The sequence below is a fragment of the Mus caroli genome, unplaced genomic scaffold (genome assembly GCF_978045245.1).
Source record: "Mus caroli unplaced genomic scaffold, Mus_caroli_1 scaffold_3, whole genome shotgun sequence".
Lineage (NCBI taxonomy): Eukaryota > Metazoa > Chordata > Mammalia > Rodentia > Muridae > Mus > Mus caroli.
The window spans coordinates 13,324,799-13,342,364 of record NW_028227258.1 but is presented as its reverse complement, the minus strand read 5'-3'; the positions used below and the strand labels follow the sequence as shown (position 1 = coordinate 13,342,364).

Sequence of the window (17,566 nt, the reverse complement as noted above, 5' to 3'; positions counted from 1 at the left end):
TCATATACATAAAATATAATAATAAAAAGTAGAATTAGACTTTCTATAATTCAGAAAATGATCCCAGTAGAGTTGCAAGGTACTCTCTAAAACAGGGAGAGGCAAACCCAGAGGCCCATGGACCTCTTGCTGAGCTTTTTGGCAAAAAATTATGATGTTGATAGGCAAGTTAAAAAAAAATTGTTAGAATCCTACCAAAACCTGATTGCTGGACTATAAGAAAAAATGAGATCTGCTGGGGTGATTTAATTTATATGAGGCTCAAATTATATAGTTTTATTTTATTTAAAATTTTAAAATTTATCATCATCATTCTTATTGTGTGTGTGTGTGTGTGTGTGTGTGTGTGTGTGTGTACACCCAGGGCTTGAACCCAAGTCCTCAAGATTGGCAGCAAGCCACTGAACCATCTCATTCACTCTAACGTTTTCTTTTGAAGGCTTAGCCTTCTCCCTGTGTTTTGAAGGCGATGTTAATCTTTAATCCTCAAAGGAGGGACCAAATGAGAAGAAACTAAAGACATACTTGGTGAACTGAAATGATGCTTTATTGCAATCACAAATCACCAACTTTATGAGACACGGCCATACATCACTCATAAGTGTCTCTTGGAACAGAGATGGAGAAAACCTACTTGTTCAAGTTCTGAAAGATAGGTACTCAAACCAGGGGACCAAACACAGCAGAGGACAGCCAAAAAAACAATTACAGCATCATGGAGGGCTATATATATAATATAAAAATACTCTGTGCTATCAACAAAGCTTTGGGATCATCTATTAGCTCTTGGCAAAATTCTTCAAAAGGAAATTATTATAAATATAAATCATAAAAAATCAAAATAACAGCAAAAAACGCTAACTGCTTTCTTCAGCAATAGGGAACTGACGTAAGCAGGAAATATTCTTACCCCCGTGACAGTGAGTTGATCACGATAGATATCTCCAGTGCAAAACAAGTCTCTCTCCTCAGAGTTCTGCTCCTGAAGGGGGCCTGGTGCGTGCTCGATTCAAACACAGCGCAGCACATCCCCGTGAAACCTTAACAAGGTCAAGTGGAGAACCCTCTACAAAAAAGGGTATTGGCAGTTTCATCCAAAGAACATACGTCTAGGAGCAGAGCGATGACTCCAGGGAGAGAGCAGTCCTCCCTCCTCCCTCCTTTCTTCCTCCCTCCTCCCTTCCTCCCCTCCCCAGAGAGCCTTGTTCATTCTCATTTCTAAGTCTATAGCCCAAGGACACATATTCCACTTCTACCCTTTTTAAGGGAGTTGATGGAAACCACTCTATGATGAAACAAAGAAAGTTCTTGTAATATCAAAGCCCCTGAGGGGAGGGGTACCAAAGCGTCCGAGACAACTTGGTTTGACAAGGACAACTATCTTACGTCTGCTCTGTCTTTGCTCCTCCAGGCTGAGTCAGGCCAGCTAATGGCTTGCCTCATCTATCCAATAGGATAACACTTTGTTGGATGGAAATTCCTTACATACGCACATCTACGCGTTCCGTCTGCAGAGTTTCACAACATGAAACTAAGTTACAACCCAGTGTGTTTTGACTGAGACCTCAGTTTGATTTTACTATGAAGAGTTGTTCTTTAAATGCTTGGTCTGAAGAGGTTTTACATGATATTCATAGATTTTCAGAGCAGGCCCCAGTTTTAACTGAAGTCCTGTCAACACGTCATTTCTCGTCATCAAGAGCAGGGATTTTCCATCAATTTCCTAGAAGGGAAACAGAGGGGAAAGCCAGTGTGTGAGTAAGCCCAGGCACTCTGGGGGATGGAGATAAAGGGAAGGCTGAAGTCACACACCACTTGTCCCTCGACTAAAACTACTGTCGTGGTGTCAACATGCAATCTTCTATCGCATCTTCCATTTTCTCTTTCCGTTTTGAGATTAAGCACAATTTGTAGCCGATATTGTTTTCAAGACCCTATTACAAATCCTAAGAAACTCAGGGGCAAGTTTAAAACAGTGTTACCCATCTCAGGGAGCAGAGGTTGCTTCCGAAAGAGATACAGACATGCTCCAACCATAAAATACACGGAAAGTTATTAGAATTCCCTATAGACTTTACATGTCAAAACCACTGTATAAATTACAACAGGCAGAGATTATTATTCCTAGTTTACAGACAAAAAAAAGGACATAGTAAGAAGGCTACTGGCCTGAGACAAAAAGAATCAGGAAAGACGGACATGAGACCCGAACTCTTGTCTGTCCACATCCTTTGTATACTTTTCTGCTGTCTCCCTCTCTCCCGGTTCCTCTCTCTACTGTTTTTGGGGATGTTGGGGGGAAACACGCTAGGTCAGCGCTCTACCCCCAAACCCTTCTCCTAGCCCACCCCTACTTAATGCACAATTAAAGATTGTTATCAAGTCTTGTGTCTGACTGGAAGGTTTCTGAAAATCTTGCCAATTTTGATATCGGGGAATAATAACCATGGCCCACCCAGTGGGAGAGTCTTTCTTCTGGTTATTCCTCATTCTGAAAACCGCACTCGCAAGCTGAGGCTCCCTGCCATGCTTCCTTTCACCAAGGGTGTGAGCACTAGGACCCAGCCAGCTGCCCGTCCCTTTCCCCTGGTGCTTTAGACTCCACCAGGCAGGTCCCTCTGGCATTGTAGGGACTACAAAGGATGAGAATAAAGTGGGCTTCTGGGAAAGAGATGAAGGCTGTGAACGGAGAGGAGTCTTTGAATTTACAGAGTGGAAGCTTCGTGCTGTCTGTGGACCTGCCTTCATTATTGTTGGCTTGTGGAAGTTTCATGTCTCTTAAGGCAGAGATGGTCCTTAGGAGGCATGGCTCAGATGTGCTTAAGAGTTTTGTTCATAGTTTTGCCTGAGTACTGGACTGATGATCTGGGCTAAAGACGCAAGGACCCTGAAGTGGCTACTTAAAACTGTGACCCTGTTTACTCCTGCGCCTAGGGAGACCATTGCTCCTAACTCTCATTGATCTTGTCAGGCTGTGGAGAAGATGTGTTGGATTCTAACAGTGTGGAGAAATTGCACCAGGTCGAGGGCTGGAAAACCCTCCCATTCTGCAGCCCTTTCTTCTGTCTCCTGGGAGATGTGGGGACTCGGGGTTCCCAGAAGGTTTCCATGTTCCCCGCTACATGTGCTCCTTCAGCTGAGTGACACCTGCCTGTCATTGTCCCCTACCTTGCTCTCCATACCTCAGGGGACATGTCAGTCACTGTCACCGCACCAGAGAGGGAACTGCTACTGTGGCCCTACAGTGCTTTTCATTTGGGGGAACGTTTATTCTTTTCTTTATTTTCCAGCTACTAAACCATCTGCTGACATGTGAGAGACAGCCACCGCCCAGGACAAAGCAGCTGCTTCAGGGCAGAGTTGAGCATTACGCATAGACCCAGGAATTGACTCTAACACTATAAAGCTGGTACCTCACGCTGCAGTTGGTGGTTATGACTGCCCATCAATGAGATGCGCAAACGTTCCAGCCACCTGTTAACTATTTTGAGGTGAACTTACTTGAGAAGGGTTGTTGTCCCTACTGAATCCCAGGAGCAGAGCAGAAGGTGATACGTGATGGCAGCAGAACCCAAGACACTGTGTTCTCAAGGTGGAACCCAAGACACTCTGTTCTCAAGGTGGAACCCAAGACACTGTGTTCTCAAGGTGGAACCCAAGACACTGTGTTCCCACAGTGGAACCCAAGACACTGTGTTCCCACAGTGGAACCCAAGACACTGTGTTCCCAAGGTGGAACCCAAGACACTCTGTTCTCAAGGTGGAACCCAAGACACTGTGCGACCACAGTGGAACCCAAGACACTGTGTTCCCAAGGTGGAACCCAAGACACTCTGTTCTCAAGGTGGAACCCAAGACACTGTGCGACCACAGAATTCTAAAGTTTGGTGGCCTCAGCGTTCATCTCAGCCTCTGCTCTGGATAAGGTGCGCTTGACTGGGAACCCCTGTGGAGCTAAACCTTACCTGCTAAGTAAGACACAACCCTCTATATCTTTCAAACAGGCCCCTCTGTTTTCAGACCCTGTTTTCAGTTCTACACACACAGACTTCCTTCACTAACTGAAAGTAAATCGTGGGCAGAAGAAACCAGTGATGGTCAAGCATCCCTCTGCGTTCCTGCTGAGTGTGTCTGTGAGGTCTAGATTTCACTTGAGAAAAAAATGGAAAGTCATGTTTTATGTTCCAATTTGATGCCTTTTCTGATGTCCTGCAGGCATTACAGCTCACAGAGGAAGTGTATTGGAAGAATCCATCTGGATGCGTCACTATGTAAGTGTTGAAACGCATTGACATCAACTCCCACACTTTCCCCTTGACCCCCAACTCTCACAGCTCAGACACGGAATGCAGTACTAGGTGCTTGTGAGCTTTGGGTCAGGCAGTTGGCCATCTGAATCCAATCCCCAGCAGCAGGGGATTCTGTTCAGTCTGAGCTACGTATTCATATGCATTTTGCATATGTATGCAGAGTGTATCCAGCAGCCTGATACCCTCATCTGTGGGTACTAAACACATATGCCCTTTTCTGAATACGGTACCTAGCAACATGTGAGCAACCTTGGACCACCAGCTGCACATACGAGCCCCACTCCAAAGCAAGGGACATTTATCCTCCCCTTTGCAAATGAGAGGCACCGATAGAAAGCAGTATGATCTGAGCCCAGGTCCGCTCTCAGCTTCCTTTCTGCATCACTGCCAGGGGGATGTATTCCCACTCGGGGAGAGAACATTCCCCAAGACTAAAATTTTCAAGAACTGCATAAAACATGCCCCTCATCAAAATCGCACATACGGGAAAGTCCCTTTGATTAGGACAGCTAATAATCTGTTATTTAACTTCCATAACAGACTGAAGTTGCAAACGAAGCCCACATCTTGCCAAGCAGCTGTGACTGTACTATAGCATCATCCATAGCTTTCCTGAGGAGGAGGAAATCGCCCCGATCCCGGCAGCTCATTGCTACAGACTGAAGGGGTGAAATGCCACCAGTCGACTCCAGCTCAGAGGGACAATCAACCCAAGATTTTGTACATGATTAAAGCCAGAACAAAGAGATGATTCATTCACAGGCTGGGTTTCTGAGTTACTAGGCAAGCATTTGCTAACTTCACTGTGCTACAGGGCTCCTGTCTTCATGGTAAAGCAAACACCACATTCCTGTTGGGTCAGAAAGTTAAAATGTTTCTCTAATTTGAAAGTTCCAACAAGTACTGATTCATTCCAGCAAGGCATAGAGAAGACAGGACTGAACTCCCGGTGGAGACAAGGGGGTCCCGGACTTACAAATCAAGGAGACAGAGTGGTCACTATTTCACTGGGTAATAGGCAGGGCCTAATAACAAATCTCTTTAAGCCCGGTTTCCTCACCTGTTAGGTGAGGAGAGCAGCAACCTGATTGCACCTGGCTGGATTCAGAGAACATCTACTGAGTAGCGAACACACGACATGCAGATAAACCCTTAACCCAGTACTTCTCACTGTCTCTGTCAGCATTAATCTATGTGGAGGACATGCCTCAAGTTGGACTTGATCATGATATGAACCATGGGAGACTCTTGGGAAGAGAGAGAGAGAGAGAGAGAGAGAGAGAGAGAGAGAGAGAGAGAGAGAGAGAGAGAGAGAAGACACAAAAAGAGGCTCAGGGAAAGAACAGGAACAGTCACCAAGGAGGAGGCCGCTGTGTGGGAAACAGCAAGGGCAGAGCACCATGAGTCTGGTTTTCACTGTGGTGTGGGATCCAGCCCCCACACCCTGACTGAGGGAAGAAAGCTCAGTTTTGAAAAGAGGCTGGAAGGTCAGCTCTGCTCCTCACGGGTTCTCTGTGTTAACATCTGACCCACAACTCCCCTCCACAGTGGAGAGAGCTTTGAGCTAATCAGCCCTCTGTCTAGGCCATTCCCCCTCAGATTTCTACTGTTTCCAACAGGAATCAAGACACACAAATCTCATTTGCAATTCCTGGTGAAGAAGACAATGGCAGGTCCTTACCAACCACGTGAAGGATTGTGACGAAATAGCCGTTCGTTCTCTATTTTCTTTGGTCCTCGAATGTTCTCTACAACTCTCTTTGTGACAACTCTCTTACCATTCACTGTCTTGCTACAAGTGGTGACCAGTCTGAACTTTCCCATTCCTTGGCTTACATATGGCACAAATGTCTCAGGGTCATCAGAATAAGATCTGGATTCATGGGACACAAACGTAGAAAATCCTGTGTCCATGATGGGGGTGACAGTAAAGAAGGGGGAAGAGGCTCTTCTGGACCCAGTCATGGGCCCTGCGAACAAACAGTCTCCTGAAAACAGGTCTTCATCTTCAATGACCTTCTGGAAGGTGTGGCGTGGCCTCCGAGAGCATATTTTTTCTTCCCAATCCGTTTCATCTCTGCTGTCGTCAACTCTGATGGTCTCCCCTTTGCCACGGCCGTCACCTCTGATTTCCCCTTTGTTTCGGTTCCATCGGGACCTGTCATAATCCTTTCGCTTCTTGGCGTCAGATAAGACGTGATAGGCTTCTGCTACTTGTTTGAATTTCTCCTCGGCTGCTTCCTTGTCTCCTGGGTTCTTGTCTGGGTGTACCTGCAGAGCCAGCTGATGAAAAGCTCTTTTGATATCTGAGGACGACGCGTTCCGTGGCACCCCTAGTACTTTGTAATAGTTCACCATGTTTCTTTAAACAGCCTTGTCCCACTGAGATGCAGGGTTGAGATTTTGAAGAATTTCCATACAACTTCAGAAAGGAAGATGGTCACTTATTCAAGTTTACAGTTTTGAATTTCCTCACATGGTTTTTGGGGTGAAGCCTCTTCTGGTGGAGAAATTCCTCTTCAGCTAGTTGAACCTTCACATGCTACCACACCCCTGTCCTGCCTTTGGTCACTGTGGGCTGTGACTATGAGGTCATCACTTTAGCATCTCCCAGACTCTCAGCTGAGGTTCTGCCTGCCTTGTTTCCATAGTGGTGGGGAATCTGAGGTGGCCACTATAAAAACTGGAAAGACCTTCTCTGTTTCAAAGACAAACATGCACACAATAAACAAACACCCAGTGTCTTGTCAACAGAGAGAAGCCATTTGTGTAGCTTAAAAAGCATTTGCCTTGTTTGTTTTTAACAGCCACACGCCAGCAGATCTAACATCCAATTTGGGTTACTAAGGGAGCAAATGTTTTTAGTGTCCTCTTCTGTGTCACTGGGACTTGCCTTTGTGGTATTTAAAATGATTTTATTTTACTATTTTATGTGTCTGTGTGTTTTGCCTGCATGTATGTCTATGTACTGCTTGTGTGCAGTGCTGGGTGCCATTTGCATGCAGTCTCTGTAGAGGCTACAAGAGGGTATTGGATCCCCTGGAAATGGAGTACGCACAGTTATGAGCCATCATGCGGGTGCGGAGATTTGAATCTGGGTCCTCTGGAAGAGCAGCCAGTGCTCTTTATTGCTGAGCCAGCTCTTCAGCCTGTCATGATGGGGATGATGGGTTGGGGGTTGTCATAATATTTTAAATCATATATACATTTCTGATGAAAGAAAAACATCATTCATCAAGTAAGAAAACTGGATCAGAGATGACTCTAGGTATGGCTGTCAATGGACACATTGTTAATGGGAACGGCTACCCATTGAAGCTGGGCTGACTGTACACGGAGCCAGGGAGCCGAGCCAAAGCATGTAGTCCTGACCATGGATCCCATGTCATCAGAGAACACATTGTTAGTGGAGACATCTAGGGAACCCAATCTGAAGTTGACTCCTCATTCAGAACATACTAATCTATCTATCAGTGTGAACCCTTTGGAACTTTGTCTCAGAATTTAAACTAAACTAAGTAGCAATATCAAAACCACAAATATTTTTTTTTTAAGGAATGGCATTGGGCCTAGCAAGGCAAGGGCATTCACTACCTGCCTTGACTTATTCCTTGTTGCTATAGCAAAATGCCTGCGTGTACGATTGTGTACTGCTTGTGTGCAGTGCTGGGTGCCATTTGCATGCAGTCTCTGCAGAGGAGAAAGGGCTTACTCTGGCCCCTGTTCAAGGTGTCTGTCATGGTGGCTGAGTCAAGGCAGTAGACCTGGAAGCAGATGATCACATGGGATCCATGGTCAGGGCTACATGCTTTGGCTCGGCTCCCTGGTTCCATGTACAGTCAGCCCAGCTTCATTGAGTGGCTCTTCCCATGTCAGTTAATACAAACAAGAATAATTCCCCACAGGCAGGCACACCCCAGGCTTGTCTGCCCTAAGCATCTCCCTACCTGTTCCATAGAACACATAACTTCACATCCCCCAGACTGCATAGTTTGGTATAGCCTTCACTGGCTTTTGGCTAAGGAGATAAGAGGGGTGAAGGGGAGAGGGGAGGGGCAGAGGGGAGATAGGAGGGGCGGAGGGGAGAGGGAGGGAGAGATGGGAGGGGTTGGAGGTATACCTCTTGCAGGTAGACTATGTTGCCACCTGCTTGAGGCCTTCTTGTCCTTCCTTCTTCCATTAGCGTCAGTGACCAGAGGATATTGAGCACTGCCACCAAGAATGACATAGGCTCTCTCCCCTGGAATTTTGAACACAGTGAAGCAAACCATTTCTATCACTCTCCTCAGACTGTTGGTCTGAGGAAGAAATAAACCAAGCTATCCGCCACAGTGGCCTACTTACATTGAGAATCTACTCCTGACGTGCTAGCAACTCAATGAGCCCCTCGCTGTCTTCTCTCCCTCTTACAAGTCTACCTTTCATTTCAGTGCTCCGATATGCAGTGTTCCAAGACCCTTCAATCCTTCTATGTCAGGCCCATGGTTGACAGGGGAGCCATTCTTCCACTAATCCTACAACACAGCCTGAAGACTAACAGACTTCTTGTTCCCATGCCATGAGCACCCAAGCCAGGGGGAGCCTGTGATTTTGTGTCTTTAACTCCTAATTCACTGCTGCTGACAATAATGGAACAAAACCCCAAACATGACACACTCCACTCTCACAACCATAGCAGGGTAGGTCCAATATCGAGGCAGATTTTATCTTTCCCCAACTCCCTTTCCAGTCTCCTTGATGGTCATTTTTAACTATTACTACTATTGTCTTGTTTCTAATTAAACCTCTATTCCCTTTGATCTAAGTGGAACAAACAAGCAAACAAAAACAGAAAACAAAAGGAGGAACTGGCAGGAATTTCCTAAATGTCTCCCCAAAACAGAGCACATTGGGTCCTCCAAGGAAATAATACAAATGGTGGTTCATTAGTCAGGTCTAACTAAACTGGAAATTTGGACTCTAAGAAAATTTGTGGTGTTGATTCAAAAGTCTGGAGACTGGAAAATGTTGAGGTAGAGGGTGGTTGAGATCTGGTCAGCATCTGAAAGCCTGAGAACTAAGAGCTGCTACGTACGTTTGATGGCAGATGGCAAACACCTCAGGTCACACGGGGGGATATTCACCTTCCCCCATGTTCTAGTTTCCTTCTTGTTGCTGTGAAGTAGGAAGCCTGGAGGAAAGCTGCTTGCTGACTTGCTCACAGGCTCATCTCAGATACTTCCCTGGGTACTCCAGGACTACGGGTGCAACAACACTGCCTACATGGGTGAGGCCCTCCTCACACAGTTATCAAGGTAGACAGCCCCTCTCAGACACGCCCGCAGCCCAAGCTAATAAAGATAATTCCTCAGTTGAGACCCTTTCTTTCCAGCTGACCCCAGGCTATGTAGAGTTGGCACTTATGTTAACTGGGCTACTCTACCTTTGCTTTCTACTGGAGCCATCATTTGCTGAGATGATTCCCACCCCCACTGGTGCACTGATTCAAATGTGAAACACCCCTGCAGATGCTCCCAGACCGTGATCCCGGACTGGTTTCTGGGCTTCCCTTGGTCAAGCTCAGGTAAACTTGGTCATCACCTTTGTCTCCAGTGCAGCTTAAAGCAGTCTTGCCTCGATCATTCTGTCATATTTTAAAAATAAAATATTTAAAAGTTTTATCAACTAACAACCATTATATATAATGGTTAATATTACATTATAAATCTTTATTATAATAAAAATTATATCATAGGCTGGTGAGACCCCCAAAACTATGATGACCTTAGCATCATTCATAAAATTCATGTAAAGGTGGGTAGAGAGACTTGACTCCTTAGTGTTATCATTTCATCTCCACATATATGCTATGAGATATGTGTTCTACTATACCATATATACATATAATTAATAATTATAAATAGTAAATAAATAATGTAATCGTTTAATTTTTAAATTAAGTTTTATATCATATAAACTATGCAATGTTAATCATTTTTAAGTATACAGTAATGGAATTATTCTTACCATGTTGCTCAGTGATGACTACTATTTATTTTTTTTTTTTTGTCTTTTTTTTTGGTTTTATTGAGACAGGGTTTCTCTGTGTAGCCCTGGCGGTCCTGGAACTCACTTTGTAGACCAGGCTGGCCTCGAACTCAGAAATCCGCCTGCCTCTGCCTCTGCCTCTGCCTCCCAAGTGCTTTTCTGTCATTTTAATAAACCTTACATTCATTACAGGTGACTCAGCTCCTGGTGACCATTAATCTGCTTCTGTGTCTATGAGTGTCTACTTCAGATATCTCATATAACACTTATATGACAATTACTTAGCATGTTCTCAAAGTTCATCCCTGTTGTACTCCTCCTTTTATGGATGGATAATTGTCTATTTTATGCACAGACCACATCTTGTTTATCTATTTCCTTGGTTGTGGCATTTGGGTTGTTTCTGCCTGGTTATTGTGAAGGATGCCTCCATGGCCCTTGCACAAGCACAGGCAGCTGAGCTTTCCTCTTTATTTTTGAAGAACTGCTGAGTCATGCTGAGTTATGCTAATTTACGCCTGACTTTCTGCAGAGCCACTGAGCAATTTCCTAGAGTGCTACACCATTTTATATTGATATCTTCAGGACACAAAGCTTCAGTTTCCCCACATTTGGGCTCCTCCACAAGCAGGGTTGAGCTCCCTTCGCTGGGGGAGTTCTGCTTCATTTAATTGGTCACCACTTCCTGTCGTTTATTCGATCTGATTCTTTTGGGCACTTCCTGCATATCAGTAAGTCTGGACTTCCAGTCTTAGAAGAGAGGCCACGTCCTCCATGACATTCTGGTGTCTGTCTCTCCCAGCATTTGTTTGCCTTCCACTCACTCCTGTGTGACAAAGGCAGGGTTCTTCACCCTCCTCCCCACCTGCACCACTGAAATTCCACTGGCCAACTTCCCAGGCCCACTGGACATGACCTTTATGAGGTACTTTGAACTTGTTGATGAGTTCATTCTCCATAAAACCCAGCCCTTCAGAGATTTCTAGAAAACTTCTCACCACTAGTGTCCCCCCGTTTCTAAGGGTGTCTTCTCAATTGTTTCCCAAAGGTTCCACAACTTCTGAAATAGTGCCACGAGCTTAGGTTCAAGTTTTCAAGTGTGTGTGTGTGTGTGTGTGTGTGTGTGTGTGTGTGTAAGAGAGAGAGGGGGGGGTCCCAGCCATTACCCTCACCGACCCTTGACTGTTGGATCTGAGCTCTCAATACAAGTGTCTTGGAGTTGCCAAAACAACAAGTGTTTCAGGGCCCCCATGCTTCTGTGTTAGGTCTTCCACTGCATGGAACAGTCTGGGCTTCCTTCAGGAGGTTCTAACAGCGACGGTGTTAGGCAGCTTTATTAATGTCTGTGGCTACTATTACTTTCAGTGTTGTCTCCTTCTTCACAGGGATTGTTACAACTACGGAAATCACTAACTAAGTAAATTTTCCACACTTGGCTCTCTTGCTGTTTCTCGCTTGGTTTGTCTCAAACAACTAATGTAGCTGCTTAGCTTAGTCTATTCAAATAAAATAAACTCTATAGAAACAAAAATATTTTAAGTATTTTTCATTACCAATTTTGCCTTCAATTAACTCCCCTTGGCTACTTTCTGTTAGCATTACTTATTTGCTTGAATTTTAACCTTTTTCTTAATCTTTCCAAACGGAAGAAAATGAGTTGCCACATCCCCTATATATTCATTATACTATAGAATATTGTAAGCAATTCAGAGATTCCACCAACTGTTAAGAAATAGCAAGCATCAGCGTACCTTGGATATTTTCACTGCTAGTAGTACAAAATGCTGACTTGTTAAGTGAAGTCCCCCTTCTTTTCCACACCCCCCCAAAGCGTGAGGTTTTAATTGGCCCAATTTTGAGCTGAATTTTTCACGAAGCTAGAGAAAGTCATGTGTCACTTGAACAATTTTGTACATAAGTTTGTCGTAATTTTGTGACATATTTCATCGCTGTAGAACCAGAAGCTCCACAAGAGCAGGGCCTGTCCCTGGTCTAATGAGAATCATAAGTCTCGAGTCACTGCAGTTGCCTGAGTTTTGGCACGGAGCTCACTGTTGTTCTCATAGGCTTCCCACCTAGCTACCTGCATTTGAGAAGTGTATTTGGCAAAATGCAGCAACTCAAAGCTCTGTTTGTCGTTATTAAGATGGTGCCTTCAGAACTTGTTCAACGTTAGCAGCAAGGAGCCAGGTGAAGGCAAAGTCTAGTCTTCAGCTTTCAAATTATGTCTTATTATGTCAGACGGGCATTTTAAATGAGGAATTGTTCCTTCCTGTGGCTGAGGGAAGGGTAACAGAGTGAAATTAATTTGCCACTTTGAGTTGCATGTTATTTTGTCATACTCTGAGGGGGAAAATTATCTCGGAGGTACACAGTGTTCCAGCAGTAAAATGACTGATGTCACTCACTCACTCACTCACTCACTCACTCACTCACTCACTCACTCACTCACAGGAACGGGAGCGTGGAAGGGTTGGAATCACATGACAGTGACTGAATGTCAACTCTCTGCCCGTGTCTTCCTTCCACACTGTACATGTGAGTTAGAAGGATGGAGACAGAGAAGTGAAATAACTGCACAAACCTTGGAAGGATTACCTCTGTGACCTGGGATCGACTCCAACTTGAGTGGTGAAGGGCTCTGGAGAATTCACTGTCAAGAGATGACCCTGCTTAAACCAGAACATGTTGCTTACTGCCTTCAGAGTCTAATACAGTGAATCCCACCATAACGTTCTGGGGTAGGAAGAGGTATTTTTGCTGAGATCAGGACCCACGTTCATAAGTAGGCAGCTGTTATATTTTTTTAAATCATCCACTTAGAAAATCACTAATTCTCAAGTCACTTTCGTGTCTCATTCTATGCCATGGGAAGCCTACTTCAGAAGGGCCCATCTCAAGATAGCATCTTGGACTCAAAGAAGGAATGTAGGCAATATTCCATTGTTTAGCTTAACATTAACTGTGTAGACATCTGAGTCCTATCTAAGCAAACATCCTAGGACCACCAAGTGACTATGAAGAAATTAGGAGACAATAAGCCAAGGGTAATGACTCCACTCATGGCTGTTGCTAAGATACTTGGGAAACTGGTCACTTTATCATAGAGTTTGTGGGAGGGTGGTGCTGGCACTTGGCCATCCCTGCCTCCCACTTTTCCTAACCAATGCATCCTCCCGCAGAACCTTCTTAATGAATCCAGTGATTTGCCATAAAGTCCCCAGAGGTTGGAGAGCAGCTGTCTAATGCCAGAAGCTAGCAGCTGACCCCAGGGAGGACCACATCCCTAGTCAGAATAGCAGTGCGGCCCAACCCACATGTGGTCCTGATGCCTAGACTTCCTCCTTGGTGGTGCTGATGATGTGCTCTGGCTTAAGCTTGGCTTTTGCAAACCTTAAGAAAGCCTGATGCAAGTCTTTGAGCCGCAGAGAAACTTAATGGTTCTAACTGCTAAAGTCAGCTGCAGGTGCCCAGCCACCTTTGTGGTAAAGCCTTCTGTGGAGGCAGAGTGGACAGAGCAGTACAGAGAGCTACTTCAATTCTTCTAGAAGGGCACTAATCCTATCATGGGGCCCCATCCTTAGGATCCCATCCAAGTCTTCCTCCCCAGGATTTCCTCCCAAGAGCCTTTATTCTAGGATGATCCCATGTGGTGTTAGGTCTTCACCAGGGGTCATATGGAGAACTCAAACATCCAGGCTGTAGGGATCGGCCCTGAAGCAATGTGCTCCCCGAATCACTAGCAACTATGCTGCCACTTGGGACCTGTTCTTTTCAAGGGTGGCTTAGTGGTTGTTCTCTGTCTTTGCATGGCTCCTGCCAAATGGCCAGGCAAATCTAGCACTGAGGAGATGCTAAAGATGTTTTCCTATGGGTTTTTTGGTTGCTGTGACCTAACAATGCACCTGAAAGGGACATGGCTTTGGGCTGACGATGATCTTCAGTGTTCATATCAGGATATACCCAGTGAGTGCTGACGTCAAAGTAACTGCCAGGGAGATGCTAGAAGCAAGACGCAGGGGGAAAAGTCAGGTAATGTGTTAGAGGACATGCCTCCGTCCACATGAATCAGAGCAGGACGTGGCATACCATCATGTGACGAGACCCCTATTTGTAATCCCTTCGACGGGGATGAGAGCTGAATCACTTCCAGAGATTAAGTCAAGGCCCACTCCTTGCCCACCAAGCTACACTCCAATGGATAAAGGAACTGAATTTCAGGACGGGCACCATTTTCTGAGAATTCCTTTATCAAGGTCTAGCGTTGACAGACTAGATTCATCGGCGTTGTGAGGGATTTCTCAATGACATGTTCCAATTACATCTCAGTGTTCCCAGTGCCAGAATGAGGTCATCCCTGGGAAGAAAATACCACTGCTGGGCCAAGCTCTGTGCTGGCCAATCTCATTCGCAGGGTTGTGTGCAGAATCTGCAAGGCCCACAGAGCAGGCTGTGCCCTCACCTGGGGTGTGTCTGGCAGTAGTCGGTGCATAGATGCAACGTGGGGAGGCTCTGGGCATCAGGCACCTGGCCAGAAAAGTGTTTATTTAAGCCCCCTTTTTTGTAAACCTTTTAAAGGCATTATTTAAATTTAATTTCAGAAGAGAGCTACTCAATTACAATGACATAAATGGACATTGTACCATTAAAAACCCAAAATAAAATATGCTCTAGACATAATAGTTTCTACTTTCAAACCTGAGCGGTTATTTTCCACTAGAATTTTATTATAAAAATGTTCAGACATGAGGAAAATAACTTTTTGCGAATATGTACATCCTTCCTCTTAAATTCTACAATTACTATTTTCTAAACTTACTTCATTTTACATATGTATATATATATATATATATATAATGTCATTGTTGAGTATTCTTGTAGTTCTTTTCCTTCTCATATAAAATGTATAGGCTATGAAACATAAAGATATGAGTAATTTGAACAAGCCAGTGTCCATGCAGTGGCTACATATGTAGACACTGACAGTCCACAGCCTGATCAGGAGACAGTGGTGTGTAGCTTTCTTGTCCCAACTGTAGTGGTTTGAATGAGAAGGCCTCCCATAGGCTCAGATTTAAATACCTGATCCCTGCTTTGTGGTTCTATTTGGGAGGGTTAGGAGATGTGGTCTTGTTGGAAATATAACACTGTGGGCAGGCTTTGCAATCTGACTTTCAGGCTCTTCCCAGGTCTTGTTAACTGGCTCTGCTGTGTATGTATGGTTCAAGATGTGAGCTATCTGCTTCTTCCTGCTCCTGCTGTCATGCCTGCCACATGCCGCTATACTTAGTCACCCTCGATAGACCCTTTGGGACCAGAAGTCAAAACAGATTCTTTCTTCTATAAGTTGTCTTGGTCATTGTGTTTTATCACAACAGAAAAGTAATAAATACACTAACCCTAAGTAAGATCACACACACACACACACACACACACACACACATACATACACACACGACCACACGTAGCCTTTATCAACATACAGAATGTTGGTGTCACCAGAAGGTTCCCTCATATCCTTCAGAAATCATTCCCCATCTCTGCCTATTCATGACCAAGCATTTTCTTTTAAATTGGCTATTGATCTGTTTTACCAGTCTGATAATGTATCATACTCATTTGGCATGAAGTCTGGTGCATAATGCTTCTCTCATTCAGTATGTTATTGATATTCATCTAAATGCTGTATATGTCAGGCATTCCTTTGTTTTCATTACTGAGTGCTATTCCATTATGTAGACATCAAGGTTTGTACACTCATTTTGTATCCAACTGTCAACCCAGGCTTCCTCGAGTTTTGCCGACTGTGGGAAAAGCTGCTGCTGACAGCTTCAGGCACATCTCCTTGTAGACAGGCGGTCGTTTTCCTTTGGTGAATACCCAGGAGTGAACCTGCTGATCTTGGTAGGTGTGAGTGTTTCTTTCACACTCTAACCAGCAGTGTGGGAGCATCCTGTTTTGCTACACACGCTCATTTGGCACCAACTCTCTTTCTAATTTTAATTCTTCCAGTGGGTGTATGGTCACTTAAGCTTCTATTTTGGCAAATTTTCCAAGCTAACAAAAAAATAAGTATGTATAACGATCAAGTTTGAAGGAAATATTGCTGGAGGAGACTGACCTACGTGGCATTTAAAGGGTTACTTATCTGAATTTGGACTGTGCTAATAAGCTCTGGTGAAGGGATGTGACACGGATAGCCAGACATATTCTTCAGTTTCTAATTCTCTCACCTAGATTATGAGACAATGAAAGGAGACTACAGGCTGTGGCAGTAGAGGGAGAGCTTTGTGTTCTGAAGGGAGGACCATAAGCTCTTCCCTAGCCACCTCTAGGAGAGCCATTGCCAGAGAGCTGGCTCAGCCTACTTAATGGAGTCACACATTACCCAGAGAAGAGATGCCTGCTCTTCCCTGTCTCTAATGTCAACTCCTGGGTCCCAGAGAAAGAAATTGACATTTTTGAACATCAATCCTGTGCCAAGACCTTTGGGGGGAAATTTGTATATTTTTCCTTTAAACTGTCAGAGCGACATCACTGCCAATCAGGTATGGACAATCTCATGTTAAAGACGTGAAACAAAGACTCATGGTGCTCCAGTAACCTTCCTCCCGGACAGACAGACACATGTGCAGGTGCACAGAAACCTGAGCCTGACTCTGCACCCTATGCTCTGCCTTGACGAGCACCCACAAAGCAAATCACTAGGGCTGAACCATCCCTTGGGACCCGGAGCCAGGAGTGGTAGCTAGTCCCATGTGTCTCACCAATGAGTCTGTCTCCCTCTCTCTTTCCTGCTGTCTACTGCCTCCTGCAATGAAGACAGAACTGGTTCTTTCCACTCATGAGCATGATCAGTCCTTTAGGGGCCTCCACTAGAAATGATCTTAGCCAGCCTCTGTGTAGCTCTGCTCCAGCCGCAGGGCTTTATGCTTGCAGAGAGTGACCACCAGCTGCCAGTCTCTTGCTGCTGCTGTTGCTGCTGCTGCTGCTGCTGCTGCTGTCTAGGTGCCTCTTGGTCCCCTCACTGCTCTCTGGTCTCCCTCTTCATTCCCCTCTCAGTGTGAGGAGTCAGGGAACTGTGTCTCTTCAGTCTGTGTTATCTGTTTTATTTTGTTTTTTGGTTTTTATTTTTTGGGGTTTTATTTTTTTTTTTTTTTTAGACAGGGTTTTTCTGTGTAGCCCTGGCTGTTCTCTACTCTGTAGACCGGGCTGGCCTCAAACTCAGA

At 44.9% G+C, this 17,566-nt stretch overlaps 2 protein-coding genes and 1 long non-coding RNA gene across 6 annotated transcripts in view; 1 reads left to right on the top strand and 2 right to left on the bottom strand.

Annotated features, from left to right (window-relative positions):
• Window positions 1–1,520: 1,520 nt before the first annotated feature.
• Samd13 (sterile alpha motif domain containing 13) overlaps window positions 1,521–17,566 on the bottom strand; it is a 38,143-nt gene continuing 22,097 nt past the window's right edge. For all 4 annotated transcript variants that reach the window (XM_029474875.2, XM_029474876.2, XM_085835439.1 and 1 more), the window contains one exon: window positions 1,521–1,723. In XM_029474875.2, the coding sequence (XP_029330735.1) occupies window positions 1,580–1,723 (144 nt within the window). In that variant the 3' untranslated portion in view covers window positions 1,521–1,579. The remainder of the gene's footprint in view (window positions 1,724–17,566) is intronic.
• LOC110291441 (dnaJ homolog subfamily B member 6-like) lies at window positions 1,659–6,882 on the bottom strand. The gene is made up of 2 exons (XM_021158606.3): window positions 5,992–6,882; window positions 1,659–1,723 (listed from the first exon to the last, which is right to left on the bottom strand). The coding sequence occupies exons 1-2, from the start codon at window positions 6,666–6,668 to the stop codon at window positions 1,696–1,698; spliced, it is 705 nt and encodes a 234-aa protein (XP_021014265.1). The 5' UTR covers window positions 6,669–6,882; the 3' UTR covers window positions 1,659–1,695.
• Window positions 3,909–5,049, top strand: LOC110291442 (uncharacterized). Its single transcript, XR_002377567.3, has 3 exons — window positions 3,909–3,972; window positions 4,216–4,271; window positions 4,851–5,049. It is a non-coding gene; the product is annotated as an uncharacterized LOC110291442 (long non-coding RNA).